This window comes from Mastigoproctus giganteus, chromosome 3 (genome assembly GCF_048544385.1).
Source record: "Mastigoproctus giganteus isolate SK-2022 chromosome 3, ASM4854438v1, whole genome shotgun sequence".
Lineage (NCBI taxonomy): Eukaryota > Metazoa > Arthropoda > Arachnida > Uropygi > Thelyphonidae > Mastigoproctus > Mastigoproctus giganteus.
The window spans coordinates 227,644,873-227,669,292 of record NC_143577.1 but is presented as its reverse complement, the minus strand read 5'-3'; the positions used below and the strand labels follow the sequence as shown (position 1 = coordinate 227,669,292).

At 35.0% G+C, this 24,420-nt stretch overlaps 1 protein-coding gene across 1 annotated transcript in view; it reads right to left on the bottom strand.

Moving 5' to 3' along the window:
- The window catches only part of LOC150088806 (uncharacterized), a 102,644-nt gene that overhangs the window by 5,573 nt on the left and 72,651 nt on the right, over positions 1-24,420 (bottom strand). The window contains exons 8-12 of the mRNA XM_090370328.1: positions 23,117-23,415; positions 19,034-19,123; positions 12,728-12,829; positions 5,542-5,671; positions 3,349-3,397 (exon numbers count right to left, since the gene is read on the bottom strand). Of these exons, the coding sequence (XP_090226454.1) occupies positions 3,349-3,397; positions 5,542-5,671; positions 12,728-12,829; positions 19,034-19,123; positions 23,117-23,415 (670 nt within the window). The remainder of the gene's footprint in view (positions 1-3,348; positions 3,398-5,541; positions 5,672-12,727; positions 12,830-19,033; positions 19,124-23,116; positions 23,416-24,420) is intronic.

Below are 24,420 nucleotides of genomic sequence, written 5' to 3'. Positions count from 1 at the left end.
CGACCGCAACTCAAAAATACATATGTTACCTTATGGGAATGCGGCGCTCGCTTAGTGCGGATTCACTTAGTGCTCTGTTTTTATGGAACGAATTATCAGCATTAAGTGGGGGTCACCTGTACATAACATCAACTTAAGTGATTTGTGAAAAAACAGTATGTGATAAAAAAAATGAATAACATTTCTGAATTTAGCATATATCGAGTTAACATTGTTTAACTTATCAACCAAATTTTAATATTTTTAAATAAGAGTAACCAAACATGGCTCTACATTGCCTTGCCAAAAGTATTTGGATATCACCACCATGTTTGGAATATGTTTTCAAAATAATGTGAATTTTGGTGAATGGGGAGGTATGAATGATAATTTTTTTTTTGGCAGATGCAGAAAATCATGCTGCCTTGCATCAGTTGTGTAACACTTTCAACTAGTTCATTGTAGCAGAGGGCAGGAATTTATCCCATTCCTTCTGTGCAGTCACCAGTTCAGCCATAATAGAAAGCTCTGTTGGTCACATCCTGGTCTGATGTTCTAATTCATCTTAAAGATGTTCAACTTTAAGGCAAATCATTACTGTTGGCATTCGAGGTGGGTGGACATGCTTCATCAGGGCTCTTCAGTTTAGTGGATTGGATTACTGTTGATTATTGCTTTTTAAATATTTGATTTATTTAGTATATTGGATTATTTTATTATAGGTTTTCCTGTAACAGTTTGATTTTTATAATATTATAGATATCATTTTTTAAAGTTAATTTTCATTGATATTTAGCTAATTTTATAATGGTAATTACGAGATCTGCCTTATACACATCACAGGGTATCGTGACTCACACAGAAATAGCCGATGGCGATTTACGTGTGAGTCATGATTTAATCCGTTGTGGAACCTGTGGAATGTTTTCCAAGGTCAACCTGGTGACTAATCATAGCTCACCTGGGGATTCTTTTCTTTGTGATCGATGTAAGGAGTGCACCGATCTTAAATTACAATTTGGTGCACCGATGGAACAATTTGAGTCACTGAAAAAAACGGGTGCTTGCCCTCGAGAATAATGCATCTGGGAGCTCGTCAGGGACTCAAGACTCCAGCAATCTACCAAGTGATGCGCTCCTGATTTGGGCCTCAAAACAGAAAAACCAAGTGCAAACTATTCTGATTCAAAAGGACTTTACATGCAAATGGAATGGGCAAGTAAGCATCAATGTCTTATTATGGGTGATTTTAATTTGCCTCTAATTGATTGGAGAAAATGGGAAGGAAACTCAACATGGGAAACAATTTTTAAATAAACTAGATGATTGTTATTTGTATCAACATGTCAGGGAAATTACTAGAGAAAAGAATATCCTAGACCACATCATCACCCATGAATCAGATGACATAACAGGGCTGACAGTAGAGGAACCAGTGGCAGGAAGTGATCATGGAGTTCTACAGTGGATGATGAAGAGAGAGGTAGCAGTAGTAAAAGGCAAAGGAATGGGTTATAATTTCAGAAAGGAAATCACGATGCCTTAAGGTGCTACATGGCCTCTAACTGGGTAGATATCGCACAGAGAACGAATACAATTGAACTGTGGTATGCTTTTAAAACATTAATCACAGACACCTTGAATGCATATTTATCATTAAAAAAAAAAAAAAAAAAACTCCACGAGGAGGGTTCCAAGTTGGATGAATAGTGAAGTTGCTACATTACTTGAGCAGAAAAAGGTGGCATGGAAAAGTTACAGAGCAATAAAAAGTACTGAAGCCTATAACAGCTACAAGATGATCTGTAATAGAGCCACAGAAAAGGTTCAACAGGCAAAGGCAGTTTATGAGAAATCACTGGCAAACAGAGCAAAGAGGGGGGGGGGGATAAGGAATTCTTCACATATATAAATGCTAGGAAGAGCAGGACAAACCAGATCGGACCTTTATGTAAGGGAAAGGGGATAGTATTAAATACACCAGCTGATGTTGCAGATGAACTCAACAGTTATTTTGCATCGATATTTACAGAAGAAAAACCTTTTGTAGCAATGGGAAATTGTGGGAGCGAAGTAGAAAAATATGTAATTAATGATATTGAAATTTCACAAGATTATTTAATGAAAAAAAAACAACTTTCGGGCCTACAGGCCAGTAAGGCTCCTGGGTGGATGGAATATACCCTATAATCTTAAGGGAGACGGCAAGTGAGTGCATTGAACCATTGAGGCTAATTATGCAAGCATCACTAGACTCTGGGGAGATTCCGTTGGATTGGAAAAGTGCCAATGTATCGCCCATATATAAGGGTGGTTCTAAGAGTGAAGTGGGAAATTATCGACCTGTCAGTCTGACTTCAGTGGTAGGGAAAATCATGGAGGCAATGATCAAGGGTGGAATTCAGGATCATTTGGATAGAACTGAAATTCTCAAGGATACTCAGCATGGTTTTGTAAAGGGAAAATCATGTTTAACAAATCTGGTTTGCTATTTTGAAAGGGTCACTCATGAGCTGGATTTAGGGAATAATTTCGACATTGTTTATTTAGATTTCAGCAAAGCTTCTGACTCAGTCCCATGCGAGCGGTTGCTTTATAAGCTGGAATAGGTTGGAATCAATGGTAAAATCCTTAGATGGATATCAGGATGGCTTCAGGGCAGGAGGCAGAGGGTTGTGATAAATGGCTATTCCTCAGAGTGGGTTGATGTAAGAATCAGGGTTCCGCTTCTTACATCAACCAGTGTTAGGACCACTGTTGTTTTTAATTTTCATAAACGACATTGATGAAGGGATAGAGGGCGTGATGTCTAAATTTGCAGATGATGTTAAAATTGGTAGAGTAGTTAATGTTAGTTAGTTATTTGGATTTTAGGAGCATTAGCAACTAAGGCCATATTGCTCTGGGATATGCGGTGGTCATTCCCTGACCTTTCCTGACCCTGGCATCATGTAGATGGTACAGGAAAATATTCAGTTGAATATTTCAATTTTCTCTGAACTCAGAGACAAATTAGCTTCTTTCAAAAGTTGCAGTATTCACCTGAGAGTTGATAATAAAAATTAAGTAGTAAAATGAATTTAGAAAGTAAAGATGCACAGCTAACAAACTAGTTGCTGAAACATTAGTTACAAGATGTGTATGGAAAGCATGTATGCAGATGGCAATGGAAAAGAATATTATGAATTTTGAGTTCTTCACTGAATTATATTTCAAATCCAACAGGGAAATTAATTTATTTTTTTAATATTCCTACTTGAATTGGAATTGTCTACTTTGGTAACTAAACTTTAGAGAAAAATATCACTGTTAATAGTACTAAACTTTGAATAATGCACACTTTAGTTTATAATAATAATTCTCACTTACCCTAATGAAGGTGGAACTACGATTTTTCGCTTTCCTCCAACTTTCATACCTAAAAACCAATTAACAAGAGTTAAAATGATTTTAATTTATTAGGAAGCACAAAAGGATTAACTTCAGACACACATATGAAGTTAAGTCAATAATGAGAGTAAATTTCAGTATACCTTTAAATGGTTTATTCCACTGACATAGAAAATTTTGCAATTCCGTCGGGGAAGAAAGCGTTCGACAGATACAGACAATTATGCACTATATTTTGAACTTCTTCATCATTCATTAACTTGCATGCCTGAACAGTAAAATTTAAGGCTCTGCCTATGGGCTCTTTCCTGAATCCATACGCAAAGCAAATTTTTGGGTAAATGATCTCATTATGGCACTATTACAGATCAGATCAACCTGCAGCTGTTATAGGCATCAATACTTTTACTCGCTCTGTATTATTGACATCTGATCTGTGGGTGATAATCAGGTCTAGATTATTCTTTTCCCTGGTTGACACAAATAATAATAATCTACTTGATTTAAAAATTGTCCCCATTTGTTGCCATAAGGGCAAACTAAAATAATCCATAATAAGATATTCACATTTACCTGACCATTCCATTTGCATTTTCATCATACTCTTCAATCTTTTGGTCTGTAGCATACTCTTATTCTCATTTTACATTGGCACATGAAAGTTCTGAATGTTGGGGTTTTGCTTCTTATCAAAAGCAGCCTTCCTTTTGATCATGGTAATGTAAGTGCTTAACTCTAGCACTTACATTACTGTAAGTGCAGTTAAGACTAAGTGTTTTTGTACAGTTTACTATTTTAACATGCCTCTTAAAGTTATTAATAAGCTTGTTTCCCCTTGTGTTAGCTTCCTGTCTGTTTGAAACATTGCTACCTTCTGCACATCTTGCCAATATTGGTTGTTGTGGCAACAAAAAAGAACTCTTGAGATGTGTGTTATTTTGATCCATATTATCTATCAGATAAACACATCTTATTTCCTCTTCAAATAAACAAGCTCAATTAAGTGTTTTCAGTTGTTATGTAGCAACATCAATCTCATATTGTGGAGGCACCTTGCCATGAGTTGCCTTGGTATTGCATTACTTTAAATAAAAAGCACTGCTCCAATGGAGAAATATATTGCTTTTTATTTGAAGTGTATGCCACCAAGACTTGGGTTTTGATCCTTTTTGGGGTCTCACTGATGGGCATGTATTCATTTATTTTATTGACAATACTACTGTGAAGACTTGTACAATTTAGTATCAAGAGATATCCATAATATGCAAGATGGTGCAGGTAAGTGATACAGACATAATTAAGTTTGGGACAATATGAGATTGAAGCACTAAGTAGCAAAAACACAGTTTGCTTGAAACTGGGTTTTTGCTACTTAGTGCTGATGTCACTCCATCATCCTGCATCTCACATATTGTGGATATCTCATCATTGGTTTATTCAGGTCTTCACAATGCCTACCTGACCACCAGTGAGATTATAAAAAGGATTAAAACCCAGGCCTGGGCAGTGGTACACACTTTAAATAAAAAGTAATATACTTCTCCACTGGAGCAGTGCTATTTATTCAGAGTAGTGGACTCTAAATAAATAGCACAAATAAACTAAGGAAACTTGTGGTGAAGCTCCTCCACAATATGAAATCGATAAACTAAGTAGCAAACCCAATTTCTCAAAGCTATGTACAGAAAGAGGTCACACCCAACATGTACTCAAGAGATTTAAGGAATACCATCAATGGATGCAGGAATTATTTTATGGTGGGAGAGCTCTTGGAATCTCATAGGTTTATCAGTTATTCAAAAGCAAAATAATAGCAGGAGTGAAATATTGTAGTATAACAGCTTTTGGATATCAAAGAATCTGTTGAATAATGTAATTGAAAAGCTAATATTTTATTGTGTTTTATTATATATATTATTATATTTTGTATATTACAAAGGTGAATATATTTCACAAAAAAAAAAAAAAAAAAAAAATTTAGAGGAACCAAATAGGTTTGAGTTTTAACAGAAGTGAAGTTATAGTGATTATCCATACCACACTGAATAACAATCTGAAGATTGCTATATAAGGAGCGAGTGATTATCGTTTAAGGTTTGGTATGTAGTACAAAAGTTTGCAAAAATCATTCATGATTTTTGAAATATTTAGAATGCAATTTAATTAGCTTACCTTCTATGCCTAAATCCCATCCTCTGATGACTTCATTTCTACCCAGTCGGAAAGAGAATGGCTTTTCTCCTTGAGTCACTGACTCAATTTGTTTGTTGTTTGACAACCTAAGAACATAATATACATGTACCTGGAAAAGTAAAATTTATAGGGTAAGACAAGTAGCTCTTGCATTTAAAATTCATCAATAATAGAAAGTGCACAGTTGTATTTTCATATAGAAACATATCTGTTAATTTTGTGATCCACTATTAACAAACTTGCCACCTAACCAAATTATCATTACACACACACACAGTTTCAATTACGTGTCGGTGGGCTTACCTTCCTTTAAATTAGGTTATTTATTTTTAGACTTTTTTTGTCATATTTAGGGTACAATTTTAACATGGTTAAAATTCACCCCAAGTATTACTGTTTAGATTTTAAATTATACCCAATCAACTGCTTTTTTCCTCAATGGGAAAGTTGTTTCTCCCTTCTCAATTTAGTCTAGCTACCACTGATTTTTTTTTTCCTTTTTTTTTTTTTTTTTTTCAAATTTAATTCTTTTACTTTTGTTTCAAAAGTACAGAACTTCCATGACCTGCCCTGGCAGAAAGGCTGCCAGGGCAGGTCATGGGGTTTTGTCAATGATATATAGGAATTTTGCTAGCAGGGAGAAGGAGGTGATTGTCCCTCTGTATAAGGCAATGGTCAGGCCACGCTTTGAGTACTGCGTACAGGTCTGCAGGCCTCATTTTAGGAAGGATGTAGATTTACTTGAGCATGTACAGAGAAGGACAACAAGATTGGTGAGGGGAATGAAGGGATCCTCTTACCAAGTTCTGCAAATTGCAGTGGCTGGAGACTAGGCACCTGTGCGGTGATCTGACTGAGGTGTATAAGGCCTTGAATGGGTTGAGCACGCTGAATTCTGATGGGATCCTTCCACTTGTTCAGATTACGAACCTAAGGGGGCATAAATTCAAATTAAGAAAGGACAGATGTAGAATAGATGTGCGGAAATTTGCCTTTAGCCAGCGGGTGGTTAATTGCTGGAACAAACTTCCATCTGTCGTTGTGGAAGTTGATAGGTTGAATAAATTTAAGGAGGAACTGGACAGGCATTTGGAGGGAATGGTGTGATTTTTTTTTGGCTGATGCTGCATAAGCTCATACACTTGCTTTCTTGCATCACATGCCATACTACTACTAGTTTTTGGACTAATAAATGATGTAATTAATGGTTGTTAAGCACATCAGTAGCATATATTAATCTAATAACTAATTTAATAAAATGTAATATAGATCCATTCATTTTATATGGACATACCTCCACCACTTGAGGGCTCTGAGTGGACAAATGCCCAATCAAAATGAATAGCTCATGTACATCAGTTTCTGTTATTTCAATATCAGTTTTACTAACTAATAAATTTTGTCTGGTGGTTAATGGGGCCAAATATTGTCATTTTTGGAAGGTTAATGGCCAAATATCAGTTTTAGAGCTTTAACATTTTAAATAACAATGAATACAGTTAACTGGGATCAGAACACAAAGCCTGACAGGTATATGTCACACATAAAGACATACCAAGCTAGACATTCCTAAAGGAGACCATCATTCATTCAGCAGCCAGAAAGAAATGAACGGATTAGTAATGGCTGCTGAATAAGTTTTTGCTATCAAAGTACAACTTAGCATTGAACAGGGCATGATTAAGAACAAAAATAAAAATAAAATTAAAAATAAAAAAGTGAAAATAATACAAATTATAAATGTAATGAAGAATGTGTTATAAACTCAGCAAGGACTGGTACAACTTTTCCATAGTACAATAAATAACCTATTTACACCCTCCCAACTAAACGTAAGCCAAGCCATAATGTGCCGAGGAAATCACTTAATTTTTTTTTTATTATTCTATTTTCTATATTGTATGCAGAATTTTGAATAATAATAATTTGCACAATTTCAGATAAATTTTTGATGCAGTTATAGTGAATTGTAACAGTTACAAAAATTACTGTTGCATTAATATGCAAAAAGGAAGTCAGAAAATTTTGTTCGTGCACTTTATAAAGTAGAAAAGTTCAAGTTGAGGGAGGAATTCTCATCACAGTGCAGTCAGACAGAGAGCCCTATCTGATCAGAAATGAACCCAGGAAATCTCATTAAGCAAACACACAAAATGGTATTATGTATGTCAACTAGCAAGTTCTACTTGTGATAAAACCAAGAGAATCAAATCAAGATTGGTTCGGTATGGTTTGATGTTTACTGGCATATTAGCAACAAAGGCTAAGTGCACCAACAACGGTAAAATCAAATCAAGAAGGCTGCTAAATGCCATCAATAACATGACCCCATTTGGATTAACAGCATTTATTTATTGCATTTATTATTTATCACAGCTCTAATAGCTACATTCATGTAGTACTCAATGAATTTTATAGACATTATTTATCATTAATCTAATTCTTAACCTAGTAACTTTGATAATATGCTCTCGGTGATTGAAGATATTTTATCAGAGCTCTCATGTAAATTATGAACATTAATCTAATTCTTAACCTAGTAACTTTGATAATATGCTCTCGGTGATTGAAGATATTTTATCAGAGCTCTCATGTAAATTATGAAAACAATTCTTGAGTAACAAATGTAATAGTCTTATTGTACAAAGCACTGGAATAAAATATTTGCCCTCCTGCACTTTATATGTCCATTATATTATATGTCTCATTTAGTCTCTGATGGACAGAGATTTTTATCTTGTGTTCTGTGCACCATGGGATTCCACAAATGTTCCATAACTTTCTTTCATTACTGATGTTTTCAGACACCAAATAAGACAGTGATCAGTGTAACAAACATGAATAAATAGGCTAGCATATCAGAAAATCTTATGATAGGATTAGAATTAAAGTTTATAAAATTACATGAATGTGTCTGATAAAGATGGGGGGGGGAGAGAGAGAGAGAGATGGGCTTTGATCAAGAAGCATGCAGATTCATAAACGGCATCCTCAACAGCTGGCATATAATGTAATACTGAGACAGTATAAGTATTGACAGTATGATAATATTATAAGCATTGGTAAACAAGAAAACAAAAATGAAAACCTTTTTCAAAAACCCAAGTTTTCTGTGAGATATCAATATCTTTAAAAACAATAATATGCATTTACAAATTAAATTAAAAAAAAACCCATCAATAATGAAAGAAATTTATAGAACATTTGGAATCCCATGATGCACAGAACACAAGATAAAAATCACTGTCCATCAACAGACCAAATGAGACAGTGATCAGGATAACAAACATGAACAAATAGGCTAACATATCAAAAAAATCTTATGATAGGTATAGAATTATATGGGTATGAAAGCATGGTTCCATTAAAAGGAATCATGCTTGACTAATATGTTATGAGGTTATCAGCAAGGATTCATCAGATATTAAGAATATTCAAGTAAAGAAACCAGTTACAGTGAGCAGAGTTTATTAAAATGTCAACATCAGCCTACATATGAACTGCCCTGCATTAATATCTAGGCACCCTTCTGTTGATAGCTGGTCACGTCGTACCCAGGTATCACATCTCAAACAACTATAAAAATGCTTGTAAGCATTCAAGGCAACAGTAGTAAGATTATGAATGTGAGATGCCATGATCAACAGAGCTAAGCCTTCCAGAAAGATAACAGGATGTAGTAGTAGTAGTGGCATGTGATGCAAGAAAGCATGTGTATGAGCTTATGCAGCATCAGCCAAAAAAAAAAAAAAAAAAAAAACACACCATACCCTCCAAATGCCTGTCCAGTTCCTCCTTAAATTTATTCAACCTATCAACTTCCACAACGACAGATGGAAGTTTGTTCCAGCAATTAACCACCCGCTGGCTAAAGGCAAATTTCCGCACATCTATTCTATATCTGTCTTTTCTTAATTTGAATTTATGCCCCCTTAGGTTCGTAATCTGACCAAGTGGAAGGATCCGATCAGAATTCAGCGTGCTCAACCCTTATACACCTCAATCAGATCACCGCGCAGGTGTCTAGTCTCCAGCCACTGCAATTTGCAGAACTTAAGCCTCTCTTGGTAAGAGGATCCCTTCATTCATCTCACCAATCTTGTTGCCCTTCTCTGTACACGCCCAAGTAAATCAACATCCTTCCTAAAATGAGGCCTCCAGACCTGTATGCAGTACTCAAGGCGGCCTGACAATTGCCTTATACAGAGGGATAATCACCTTTTCCCTGCTAGCAAAATTTCTATATATCATTGAAAAAACCCCAAGACCTGCCCTGGAAGCCTGTCTGCATTGCTCAGAAAACTTCATATCTCTGCCTGAACAAATACTCCCAGGTCTTTTTCATTTTCTACCACCTTAAGTGTAGTACCACACAGTTGGTACGTTTCTCTGGGGTTACTTCTACCCATATGCAGTACTTTGTATTTGTCAAGGTTAAACTTCAGTTGCCACTTCTTAGCCCATCTGCCCAAATTATTTAGATCCTGTTGCAGTAGCACACTGCCATTACTGTCATTAGCAACCCTGCCAACCTTTGTATCATCTGCAAACTTCGACACTAAGCCTGATATACCTTCATCAATATCATTGATAAATATACAAAACAACAGTGGACCCAACACCGAACCCTGTGGGACTCCACTAATAACATTAGTCCACGAAGAGCCGCACCCATTGATTACCACCCTCTGTCTTCTCCCACTTAACCATCCTTTTATCCATTGTAGCAACTTACCCTTAATACCATTCTGCTCCAATTTGTACAATAGTCTTTCATGCGCAACAGTGTCAAAAGCTTTCCTGAAATCCAAATATATGATATCAAAATTATTTTTTGCAGCAAGTTCCTTTGTAACCACATCATAATATCCTATCAAATTTGTCAGACAAGACTTTCCCTTAACAAAGCCATGCTGTGTCTGATTTATTGTTGCAGTCTTGTCTAGATGATCCTGCAAAGCATTTTTAACCAGTGACTCCATTATTTTACCTGGAACAGAAGTTAAACTAACTGGTCTGTAATTACTCGTGTCACCCTTCGATCCACCTTTGTGAATTGGGGATACATTTGCACATCTCCAGTCCGTGGGAACCTCCCCTGAGTCCAAGGATGCTCTCTTAATTATGGCTAAGGGTTTGCTTAGTTGCTTTGCCACCTCCTTTAATATAACTGGATAGATCCCATCCACCCCAGGTGCTTTTCTTATGTTTAACTTCAACAATTTCTCCTCCACTTTGCTCTCAGTTATTACAAAATCATTAAGTATCCTGCTACAATTTGATAACCTTCTGCCATTTTCAAACCTTAATAATTCCTCATGTGTGAATGTAGATGCAAAATACTCATTGTTTGTTTGCTATCTGAGCAGATCATCAACAGTCGAACCATCGATGTCAAGTGGACCAATCAGATTCATCCCCTTCCTTTTAGAGTTTATATAAGTAAAAAAATCCTTGCTGTTTTTCTTAGCATGTCACAAAGTAATCAGTTTGTATGTGGCATTTCAATGGCACTTAAGATCCCTAGGTCAATGATCGGTAATGTGATCTGCAAATGAAAGTGGACTGGTGCTGAAACCATCACAAAACAATCTGGAAAACTTCCAAAGCTGATGGAACATGATAGGAGAGCCCTGAAAAAAAGCTGTCCAATCAGAACACAGGCCAATGTTGCAGTGCAAACAAGTACTCAAGTGAGACAATCAAGATGCATGTCAGCACCAGCATGGTGCACAAGATTGCATGATATAGGTTAGCATGGTCACGTAGCTAACTGTTCACAAGCCACTAATCGCCCCAAATAACACCAGATGCAGTCTAGACAGATGCAAGTGTAAGATCTATTGTTCTTGGACTGTACACCCTACATATACATAGACAGCTGTGCTTTGGAGTGTTGAGTTATGGTACATGGTCTACCATGTCTGATGATCATGATTGGGTGTGGTGGTGGATACCTGGAGAATGCTACCTGCCAGATTGTATTCATCCTGATGATGAAGTTAGCTGGAGACGGTGTGGTGGCCTGGGGCTGTTTTTCATGGTTTGGCCCAAGTCCATTGGTTGTTTTGGACAAAACCATGAATGACGAGGTCTATCTGCATTTGACAGCACATTGGGGAAGGCACATATCTATTAACATTAGTGGGACAACATTCCATGTCATACTGCTTGCATTGTGATAGACTGGTTTGAGGACACGAACATCAAGAAGCTGGATGCCAGCCAAGAGCCCTGACCTAAATCCTACAGAGAACCTGGGGGATGAATTGAATTGTTGGGTGCATGCAGGGAGAACCTGAAAAAAAAAAAAAAAAAAAAAAAAAAAAAAATTGATTGAATTCATCACAGCTTCGAAGGCCAAATGACAGAAAATACACTTACAAAAAACTGGTAGAAAGTATTCCACAGAGGTTAAAGGTTTCAGCACACAATTTTTTTTGTAAATAAAGATTATTTGTAGATATGTATGTGTCTGGATATTATTAAGGTTGTTGTTATTTGGTTTTTAGGAACATTAGCAACTAAGGCCATATTGCTCCGGGGATATGCGGTGGTCATTCCCTGATCTTTCTGCATCCTCCATATTTGGTGGTCATGGGCTCAAACCCCGGTCTAATCAAGAAGCGTATGCTACGCACTGCTGTTCCTCCATAGCCATAATAATGGCTATGGAGGTGCCATTATTAAGGCAGGACAGTGTATCTATGTACATCTTATTATATGATTATATATTTCCAAATGCATACATCAATAAAATTTTTTACTTGAATTAAATTTCAATGGCTAGTTTTTGAAATATTAGATTCTTACATTTATCACTTAAATCAGTCTCATATTGGAAACTTACAATGGCTATTTAAAGCAATATTAAAACACAGAGTAAGAAGTTTTTAAGAATCTGAAAAGACTAAAATAAGGAAACAATTCATACTCAAAAAAAGTTTTAAGATATTTTTAATAATAGTTAAATTAATACTTAGTATTAATTATATGACATGAATTAAATCATGAGAATATCCAATTTTCTGTCATTTTATTGACAAGATCTGCATAAGAAGCAATTCAATTCTGGGTCAACAGATAGTATATACACAGTATATATATATATAAAAAAAAAAGGGCAATATAAGCTGGTATATGTTACAAGTAGCAGTAAACTTACAAATTTTCCAGGTTTTGCTACAGGCCCATTTCCTATCCTCAGTTCTTCAATTTCTACTCCAGCTTTCAACTTTTTCTTTTCTGACTGCGGAGTCTGTGTCTTCTACAAGAAAACAAAATAAAACGATTATTCTTAATCCTATTATTTAGTAATATGTTTGCAAAATTCTTTGTACTTGTTTATTGAAATGTAATTCTCCATGTGATCCAACAAACCAATTTTTAGATTGTCAGAATTTTGATCAACAAAAACAAAAAACTTTTATTAAGAAAACAAAGTGTCTTGGAAAGATCTAGCAAAGCAACACTCATCTAAAAACAGTTTATACTTTAAATATTCCATTTAGCTTGATTTTAAATGTGTTAGTTTACATTTTCTAATATGTTTTGAATTTATATTTCCAGATAGATGTTAAGTTTCCTTCACTTTTCCTCAAGAAATGCTGAGATATATTCTAGTTGTGTTCTTTCACTTGTATATCAATGATCTTCTTCTACTAACCTAGAACTCTAATGATAATTATGCTATTCGTGTAAACAACTGAAACTATTTGAAAATTCACCACTGTAGTTATATACTTGTTATCAACAATGACATCCAGATACCTAATTAGGATATTTTACTTGATTTAGTTGTAGTCTAACTTTTATTATCATAATAATATCACAAATATTGCTTCCTGTTTGTTTTTTACTTTAGGCTTTATATTTCTTCCAAGCAGCTCTTACTTATGTACAAATATATGTTGCACTTATGGAAAACTGGCAAAAATCTCTACAAAACCTCTTCGATTCTATTAAAAAAGAAGTCAGGGTAATAAATAATTCCTTTACACTCTCACTCCCTTCCCCCACTACCTGGACATATTCATTTTCTGCTTAATGATACTGTTTTGATGAGTACAAAACAGTAGTAATGATTCAAGAGTACTATTTCGTACCAGCATCTGTAATTGAACTTCATTCTTCCAAACCAGTTCAAATGGGCACATTATTCAGCCATACCAGATCAACTTCAAAATAACTTTTCTTCTTTGAAGGTGCCTCCATAGCCAGGTGGGCAGGAGCAGCAATGCATAGCACACGCTTCTTGATTAGACAGGGGTTCGAGCCCGTGACCACAGCATATCCCCGGAGCAATATGGCCTTAGTTGCTAATGCTCCTAATAACCAAATAACAACCTTCTTTGAAAACTTACAACTTATAGAAATTCAAGTACAGTGTTAGTATTTTCTTCTTGATTCTCAATCTATAGTAAGTATTTGCCATATAGTGCAAGGAAGCCACAGGCTTTTTCTGAACTGGGAAAAAAAAAAAAAAAAAAAAAAACAAACCCAAAGTAGATAAGAAAACTTCCTACAATCTAATCTAAATCTAAACCTTTGTAATTTGAATATATGATGGCAAGTTCTGGGATTCTCTATAATAGTAAGAATTTCACCTTCATTCATTTTACTAATCCCTCCCAGAGCCTTATTAACCTCAATCAAGTCACCTCTGAGGTGTCTAGTTGCCAAGCTCTGTAGCCTGCATAATCTGAGTTTTTCCTCAAACGATCATCCTTCTGCCAATCTCACCATTTGATTTGCACGTCTTTGGATTCTTACAAGATTGATTTGGTTTTTAATGGCGCACTGGCAGCTAAGGCTATAATGCACTAAGTCAACCCTTACAAGAAGCTCGATGTCTTTTTTCAGATGAAGTCTCCATACTTGAACACAGTATTCCAAATGTGGTCTTACAATTTGTCTTATACCCTACAGGATTTTTTTTTTTTTTTTTTTGTCCTCTCCTTTATCCCATTTTATATATATATGAGGTCAGCGTTTTTACTGTTTTGGCATGAAATTTTTATGGCTGCATGCCCTTCCTGACGCTCACCCTTTATCTGGGCTGGGGATATGTGATGGTCATTCCCTGACCTTCCAGATCCTCCATATTTGGTGGTCACGGGCTCGAACCCCGGTCTAATCAGGAAGCATGTGCTACGCACTGCTGCTCCTGTCCACCTGGCTATGGAGGTGCCCTACCTATCTCTACAGGATAATGTTTGATAAATCATCGATAGGACACCCATGGGCTTTCCTGGCTGCCTGCTGCTTACACTGTTCAGAAAATTGTAACTCTCAGATCCCTTTCCTACTCTGTTTTTAATTTAATCCCATCAAATGTATAATATTTTTGTAGGTTGCTATTCCCCAAGTGTAACATCTTGCATTTAGCAGCATTAAAGCACAGCTGCCACTTCTCAGGCTATGGTCCACATTATTAAGTACTACAGGGTTCAGAAATCTCATGTCTAAGCTCTCAAAAAAAAAAGTGTTGCTAATAACAAGCAACTGCATGCCTTCTGCCTAATACAACTATTTATCAGTCATTACACACACACACACACACACACACACACAAAAAAAAAAATGACTTTCCTGTTAAAAGTAGAAATATAAAATAAAAATGGCTTTCCAGTCTACTATAAAAATCTTCAGATTTGATTATTCTTACTTATAAAATAATTGATAAGAGGATCATGCCAAAAGAAAAGAATAAAATTTATTTAAAAAAATCCAGAGTATCACTGAGAATAAGAACATTACATACTTTAAACAGAATTAACAGATGAGTCAACAAACACTACCCGTGCTGCAAAAGCTTAAATTCCTGTGTGATTAAGAAAAAGTCTCTGCTCTTTACAATTAGCCATGTGCTTCCTTTACAAGTTTTATAATTTCCATAGCACTTGCATCTCATGAAGTTCAATGGCCTGAATAGCTGACAGTCTGTAGGGACAAGAATCAGAGTACATAAAGAATGGGTGGGAGGGCAATAACAATTCATGGCAGATTGTTTTCTGGAATTATATATGTCAATTTCCTACCACAATGGGAGCAACAAACATGATATGCTACATTGAAACACTTTGTATTGTCATTCAATATGACAATGTCAAACCTTACTGCTCTTCCCTGACCTCCATAAAAAAAAAAAAAAAAAAAGATTCTCCTTTAAGTGTAAATAGTAGACACAGATGAAATAAATCCCTATTTGTTATGTGCCCTAAGAGTTTGAAATGTATCACCCTAAAGTAGTTTTCCTAGCTCACCACCCCCATCCTTCACACACAGTTCAGGACCATCAACCATTTTAGCAGTAAGCAAGTATATTGTAAGTATGAAGTGCTTTGAAAATTGAAGAAAGAGATCACAATCATTAGCCTTAATTAACTGATTACCACCAGAAATTGAACCAAGTGATAAAAATGGCCCACAGTGTTCTACTGATGATTTACGAAACATTTGCTTGTAGACATATTCAGTCTCACTGTATAAGGGAAATTTTAAAATTATACCAGATTTTATAAGAAAGAAAGAAAAACATTTTAAAAAAGACAGAGCATCTTGAAAGTGTCCAAAGGCAGGCAACTTCCTTGGCAAGATCTGCAACAGGGTACTCACATGAGAAGACTTCAAATATGTGGGATAGAGCTTGGTGACCAAGCACCTTACATGGGACCTGATTAAGGTCTACATGGTTTTGAGAGGAGATAGTACAATCAAAGGTGAATTTTTTCACTGCTATATAAATGATTCCAGAATCAGGGCAGCTAAATTCAAATTACAGAGAAAGTGGTTTAGACCAGATTGCAGAAGCTTTCTTTTAGTCAGCAAGTTGTTAATTACTGGAAAAATTACCTCATTTGATAATGGTGGCATAGTACTTAGGGTCACAGGTGCCACCACTAGTTCCCCACATTGGTACAACCTCATTTGGTAGTTGAAGCCAACGATTTGGAAATTCAAAGGCAGGCGTGTACGCATGCATGCAAACACACAAATAGTTCATTTTCTTTTAAGGTCAACTTAGCCAAGTGGTCGGGAACAAGAGTACAGGAGTGCAAGCATTTGAGAGACAATGGTTCAGGCCCACGTGAATACTAAATATTAGTGATGGGCATAATTGAGAGTCAATCAATTATATAAATTAGGTGATTACAAAATTGACAAGGAATAAAAAAATGACAGTAGAGGGATTCAATCTGATGTTAGCACACCTAAAGATAAAGTGCTGTTACCACTCAGACAATTGTTCTAGTCATTCACTATTGTTTTCTATTTTGTAATAAACTAAGTTGCATATAATTGATTATGAAACTGTGTTCACAGGCCAGCTTTCACATTGTGCAGACTGAAAAACCTGAAGTAACCTTACTCTTTCTTCTTGAGATCAGCTGACTACAGCTCAGAATTCTTAGGAGCCTTAACTGAAAGATTTTAAGAATTACTCTAGCTGAATTTGAATCCAGATCTTTCTAAGCGAGTGACAAGTGATGAATCCAGTATAGTGTCACAGGGAATAATTCTTTTATTAATTAAAAAAAAATAAATAAAAAAATGTTCTTTTTATACTCTGGCACAATCATATAGGTCAGAAGAGTTTATAACTAATCATTTTACAAGAATACAATCATTAATTGTATTTAACAGTTGTCAGCTTAAATATATGCTACTGCATTTTTATTTTATTATTTTTTTTTACTGTCAGGATAAAAAATGTCAGCAAAGGAAACAACTCAATTTGCTATCTAATAATATTAAAATAAGTGGGGGAAAACAAAATATTTTATAAGAAAGAAAGAAAAACAACTGAGAAAAACTGGCAAATTTAGAAATATCACTAATCAATGTAGTTTAAATGAATTTTGTGCAAGATGATTTTTAGCCTCAATGATAAGTCATATTTCAGTATTTTTGAAAATTGGAACCCTCAATATGAATATTATAAGAAAGACCTTTCAGCAGTTTTCTCCTAGTCAAAATATTCTGCAAGCTTGAATGGTATAATTTACAATAGAAATTCTTTTTCTAGTGATCACACACACACACACACACACACACACACACACACATTTTTGGTGCCACTGCACAAAACCTGGCTGTGGTAAGTAATTCTTTTTTTTTAACATAAAACGATATTACTCAGTGTTTGGTTGAGTAGCATTGCTTTAGAGTAAGTGCCATGGTGTCAGTATATTTATGTGGATTCTAAGATTGATTTTTCTGTTTGCAAAGGGAAACAAAAAACATGCACTCCTTGTTTGAAACAGACCATGTGGAAAAGTGTTTGGCTCTGACAGAAGTCAAACCCACACATTTTCTCACATTGTGTGGAAGAAAAGCAGACATGGCCATCATGCTAGTCATAAAGACTATATTACTGAGAAACTACAACATAAGAACCTCAAATTTATATTTAAACAAATCAGACATGCACATTCCTCTCAACATTATAGATAAAAATGTAGAAAAGACTAGTCACAAGAATAATGTGGCTATTCTCATTTTTGCACTTTTCATTTCTTAAGAAATATAACTGTTTCATATGGTATTGATTTTGTTGTATAACTAATTTACCATATATTCTGGCATACAAGTTGACCCCTGAAGCAAAAAAAAAAAAAGAAAAAAAAAAGAAAAAGGAGCCAACTTAAAATAAGATATGGCAAGTATAAAATCATTAAGTCTGAATTAAAGGCAAGCAGTTAAGATTAAAAAGACATGAATTAATATCAATATATTTGCAATTTATTACATGTATTTTTACACAAATATACATTGTTGTTCACATTTTTTAAATGAAAACAGTTCATAGAATTGCTGGGTATGTTTTTTTTTTACTTTGAGTTTTTGAAAAGTAAACTTCTGAGATTGTCGATTTCTTATTGCAAAAGTGCTTTGACATTGCAAATTGTTTACTGAGAAATAATTTAGAACCATTCCTTGTTACTAAACAGATAAGGAATGGCTCAGTAACATAACTGTAGCCTTTCGTGCACACATATAGCATCAATAAGAGTGATGCCACATCGTCATCAACACTTCTAGATTTTGGTGTAGTGACCCCCACAAAGGGCAGTGCTGTATACATTTACCATTTTCTTTACAGTTTACTGTGCATTAAATGAAATGTCACAATATAAATTTTAAAAACAAAGAGCAGAAATAAATGAATTAAAAGGGAGACAATGGTTCTTAATGCAAATTTCATTGTATATTTTATAGTCATCTTTCACAAGATGTGAAAAACGACTTAAAAAAAAAAAGGTATAATTTTAAATTGTGAACATATGAGCGAGTGTGAATTTAAGACAGAAAACATGGAAGCCAACTTGTACACGTGTTTGACACAAATGCCAGAATATATAGTATATTATATAGATTTCAATATCAGTTGATTTAAAAATTCACAAAATTTTAAGCTAGTTATATCGTGATTAAATTTCTTATTAAAATAAGACAACTTGATATTAACCTTTGCACTTGCTTGATTTCCTTGTACTGTAATCAAACCTTGCTTTCCTTCTTTTCTGGATATAATTTGTTTTTTTGCTTCTATGTTTACCTTAAACATAGTAATAAAAAAAAAAAAAAATTAAATATTTTCCCTGAGACTCCAGCAAAAATGTGAAGGGGTTTTTCTATTTTGACTTATTTAAGAAATCTTTAGCTATTCTACTAAAAGAGATAAAGTTAATGAAATACAACAATACTACATTTTGTAGGAACATAAAATCCTTTTATACCAAATGATCAACACTAAAATGAGAGAGCCTTATGAAGAAATTAGAAAATGGATTCAAAGTTAAGTCACTTTCCTGAGACACTGCCTCGAAAAGAATTTTTAAAATCAATTAATTTTTTTCAAATTTTGTTTAAAGTTGAGGAGGTCTGTATATACAGAAAATCTAAAAAAATTACAAACTTTTAAAAATAATTATGATCTATTGCTCTCCTCTCTCTCACAAAGAATGATGTGAAGTTCGCCATGAAAATAAAACAGTTCAGTTGTGCACATGCTTTTAACTGGGAAGATAAATTAAAAGAAAGGGAGGTATTCAGCAATAGTACAGATAAAATGATGTGGAAGCCAGCTTTTAAAAAACAAACCTACCATTCTGACCTTTATATTTGCAAATTTCGCATCATTCAAGAAAATCAAAAAACATGTGGCTCCAGAACAAAAACTTAAGAAAGTCCACTTATGCTGGCACACTCTGAACAATGACCATTTATAACAACTATCTGCTTTCCTGTCCAACTACCTCTCAATCTGCCTGTAATCCTGATATAGTTCCACTTTTTTAAAGTACCTATGTTGAACCAGGTCAGATGCTTTGCTAATGCAAAAGTACATACTGTCAAAACTGTTTCTTGCATGTAACTCCTGTATGACAGTGTCAATAATATATAAGGTTGTTCAAGCAAGATTTTCCTTCTCCACCAGTGAGGTCGCCCACCTCACCCCTAGTTCTCCCTTTTGTCAATCAGCAAGATACTGGTAGTTCTCCAGTCCAAGGGGGGATTACCCTTGAATCTAACAATGATCTCATTATCAACTGTAATGGTTTGCACTCCTTCATAGTCTTTGCCAGTATGAGTGGGTAAATTCAAATTACATCAATGTAAGGGGTCCTTAACCACTTTCAAGCTTGATAGTTTTTCTGTTAGTTATTGCTCTACAATATCAATATCACTCATCCTACAGTGCTGAGGTACACTAGCACAATGTCCACAGCCCTAAAGGGACTTTTCACTGTAAAACTGACACAAAGTATCTATTCAGGTCATCGGCCACATCAGTTAGATTATTTATGATTGTACTATTTCCACTACAGTAAAGTCTTACCTAGTTTATTTTCCTATTTATGTTTATATAGGAATAAACCTCCTTGTCACCACAGTTGATTCCTTTGACTAGTGATTTGTTATACTCTAATTTTTCCTGCCTAACCCCATATGTGATTTTGTTACAAATCAACTTATAATTATTGTGTGAATCAGTTTCCCATAAACTCTAACTGTCTCATGTGCTCTCTTCTGTCAAATTTGCTAAATCCCTTTTTATCCATCTTTGCATCCTCCTTGTGTAATATTTCTTAAATGAAATGAATACACTCATGGCTTTGGTGATATGCTTTGAAAGTTCCACATAATACGGTTGTTATTTTTCTCTTGTATATTTCATTTCATTCCATTCAATAGCATCCAAGCAGTTTTTTAGTTCACAACAATTGTCTTCCTTGAAATTAACATCATTTTCCTTACTTTTGGCTATGAAATCTTGCACCTGTTATTGTCCACTTTATGAAACTATCACCAGCAGTTGGGTAATATGATGGTACAGAAACCATTAGCAATGAGTAACCCCTATATTATCCAACTGCTGGTGATGACCAGTCAAAGATACTGGTGCTCCCTTGTACTTTCTCTGACATATAATAACAGGCATGAAGTTGATTCAAAACCTTTATTCCAAAGGTCAAGTTAGCAGTCCATGATTTCCAATCAATGAACACACCGACAGTCCCACTTCACTTAGGTAACTATCCAGTTCACTTTTTGAATTTCCCCAAGCTGTCAGCCTCAGCTACTCTCAGAGGTAACTTATTCCAGCAATTAACAACCCAGATATATATATACAGCAATACCTCACTTAGCATGGCTTCAAACAGCACAGGTTTCACTATAACATGGTTTTCAATTAAGTTTAAGTCGAAAATTTATTGTACATATTAAAACTCATTCAATAGCCTAGACAGGTACTGTACATATATGCTGTGGTGTCAACTCTATTGTCTACCATGCACATGGTACTTTAGCTCCTTTCAGGCAGTCAGCTGCAATGTGCAACAGTGTTCAGTATTCTTAATTCCATCCTGACAAGATGGCATGATAGTTTTTCAAACTTTCATTTCAAAATTTATTTTTTACCCCTTTAAACAATCGAAAATATATCTGCATCTTGGCTAGAAATCACTGCCAACAACATGCATTCTGTTTGGCAGCATGTTTTGCCCCATTTGATAAATGATTTCACTGGTTTTGTATCGCAAATTCAGATAATTTCCAAAGAAACTGTGAAGGTCGGAAAAGACTTGGGATTTGAAACTGGACACTGCCAATGTATGTGACTGCATTGACTCACATGCAAATGACTTAGATGATGTAACTCTCCTTGAAATTGACGAGCAAACTGCATATGCAGAAGAGGAAAACAATTCTGAAGTGGATAACACTGAAGTGCCACCAAAACAATTTAACAGAAGAACTGTAGAAAGTTTTTTGGGGGGGGTTGACATGGCCTGTGAGGTGATTAAGAATGGAGATCCAAATTTTGAATGTAGCATCGAGATATGGCAAATTTTACAAGATGGGATTCGATGCTACAAAGACGTGTTCGCCGAGAAAAAGAGATGGCTTCACCAGACTTCATTATTGAAATACCTAAATAAACAACAGCTTTTTAAAGCTTTTTTCTCATCTCTCATGATGTTACCTTTTTATTAATAAAATTTTTGCAATATTTTTTAATTTCAAATCCTTTTAATTGGCTATCAAGTGAAAATTGTTTATAGATTTATTATAATTTGTTTGTAGACTGTTTCTCTGGTACGCATTCAATTAAAACCCATTATAATTATACCTCAATCAGAAAGGTTTCACATAACACGGAATAGTTTCAGTACCAATTATCAGTGCTATGCGGGGTATTGCTGTACCTCAAAACGAAAACTTTTAAAATAAATATTACCTGTCACTGATCCTCTGAGAGTGAATGATGAGAAATGCATTATGAAAATACAGTAAACCCTTGATTTAATGGACTTCAGAGCTAATGGATGGTGTTCACCGAACAAGGATTTTTACCTGCATGGGATCCAGTGGCATAACTGCCTCAGACTAATGGTATTTACCATTAGTTAAAACATTTTCAAAATAAAACAGAATGCCAGGATTGTCCTCACCATCACCTTTCATCAGTCTATTAAACGTGTTCAACATTGGTAGAGAGCCATCTGAACTTCCTGCAATGATTAGAGCCCTTCAGACAGTCAGTTTAGTGGAGGGAGGAAAGGGGGAAAAATTATTCATCAATATATGTATCTGGGTTGAAGGCAGAGATTGAACACCTGTTGCTAATTTTTGTATAAAATATCAATTAATTAATAAAGAAATGTAAATAATAAAATAAATCAATAGCTTTAATTCAAGCATGACAGTAGTTTTGATCCACATTCATAAGAATCATTTTCTTTATTTTTGACTTTACAAAGTTTGAAAGGAGAACTCTGAATCATCCTGGTGTTCTATGATTTATCATACAAATTTTAAGGAGTATACAGAACCTTTACCAAAACTTCATGTACAAATATTGAGAGAAAAGAAAATTAATATTAATTTGCATAGCCAGAAAAAAAAAATTCATATTACACCATTAAAAATCTAAGTTTAAGTCAGATTACAGTAAAAATTAATAAATTACTTCAACAAAGCATTGAATTTCTTATCATTTTAGATCCTCCTAGGAATGTGGCTATATGCATAAACTATCTACCTTATGTGATGATGGAGGGTCCCCTTGTCCTTTTTCTGATGATCCTGAAACTTGGGTAAAGGATGTTTCTTTATTTTTCCATGGTGTTTTTAAAGTGGATTCCATTTTTGTTTTGCTTGTATTCAGTTCTGATGTTTTCTGTGCTTTTTTTGGCTCTTCCTCTTTTAATTCAGGTGATAATCGCCTACAGATACTCTCATTATGAGCACCTTTAGATTTGGGTACTGACAGTGTATGAGGTCTTAAACTGTTAGGTGATTCATTATCATTCAAAAAAGTTGCCTCTTCCTCACCCTCACCTGCAAATTAATTAAAACTGAAATATTAAGATAAAGTTGTTATGCAGATGCAAAAACTTAAAAATACAAAGAAAATTTTATGCTTTGCAATGTAATATAACTAATGTAATTTGGGAGAGAAATTACATTATAATTTCTCTCCCAGTTCTTGCAACTGGGAGATTTCTGTTGGTTGCTTTGTTTAGTAGTAGGATTGTAATATCCATGATTACCAATGGTAATGATGTTAAGAATGTATTACAGAGTTATTCAAAACTGCCTTAAGTTTTTTACACATAATGACTTGGTGCTCCAATCCAGTGATTAGTGTGCATGGTCAAAAGTAAGGAGGTTGAGGATTCAAGCTTCTTATGTTACTACAAAAAATGCCCCATTGTGAACTGTGGAAATGAAAATAAGGTTCCCTTAATAATTCAGTATATATGCAGTCACAACGAATGGGTAAACTCTTATGGACTCAACCATCTAGAATATAAATTGAAGTTCACAAGAAGTTGCGTGAATTTCCCCAATGCTCATCCACCAAGGATTCCTTGTCTCCTGAAAATGCTTTTTAGCAGAACGTGCTAGCACACACCATGCTTTAATCACCATAGGTGTCTTGATCATATGGAATATTTATACCATATGATTGGTCCACTTGACATCGATGGTGCGACTGTTGATGATCCTGCTCAGATAGCAAACAAACTGAATGAGTATTTTGCATCTACATTCACACGTGAGGAATTATTACAGTTTGAAAATGGAAGGTTATCAAATTGTAGCAGTGTGCTTAATGATTTTGTAATAACTGAGAGCAAAGTGGAGGAGAAATTGTTGAAGTTAAACATAAGAAAGGCACCTGGGGTGGATGGGATCTATCCAGTTATTTTAAAGGAGGCGGCAAAGCAACTAAGCAAACCCTTAGCCATAATTATGAGAGCATCCTTGGACTCAGGGGAGGTTCCCACGGACTGGAGATGTGCAAATGTATCCCCAATTCACAAAGGTGGATCGAAGGGT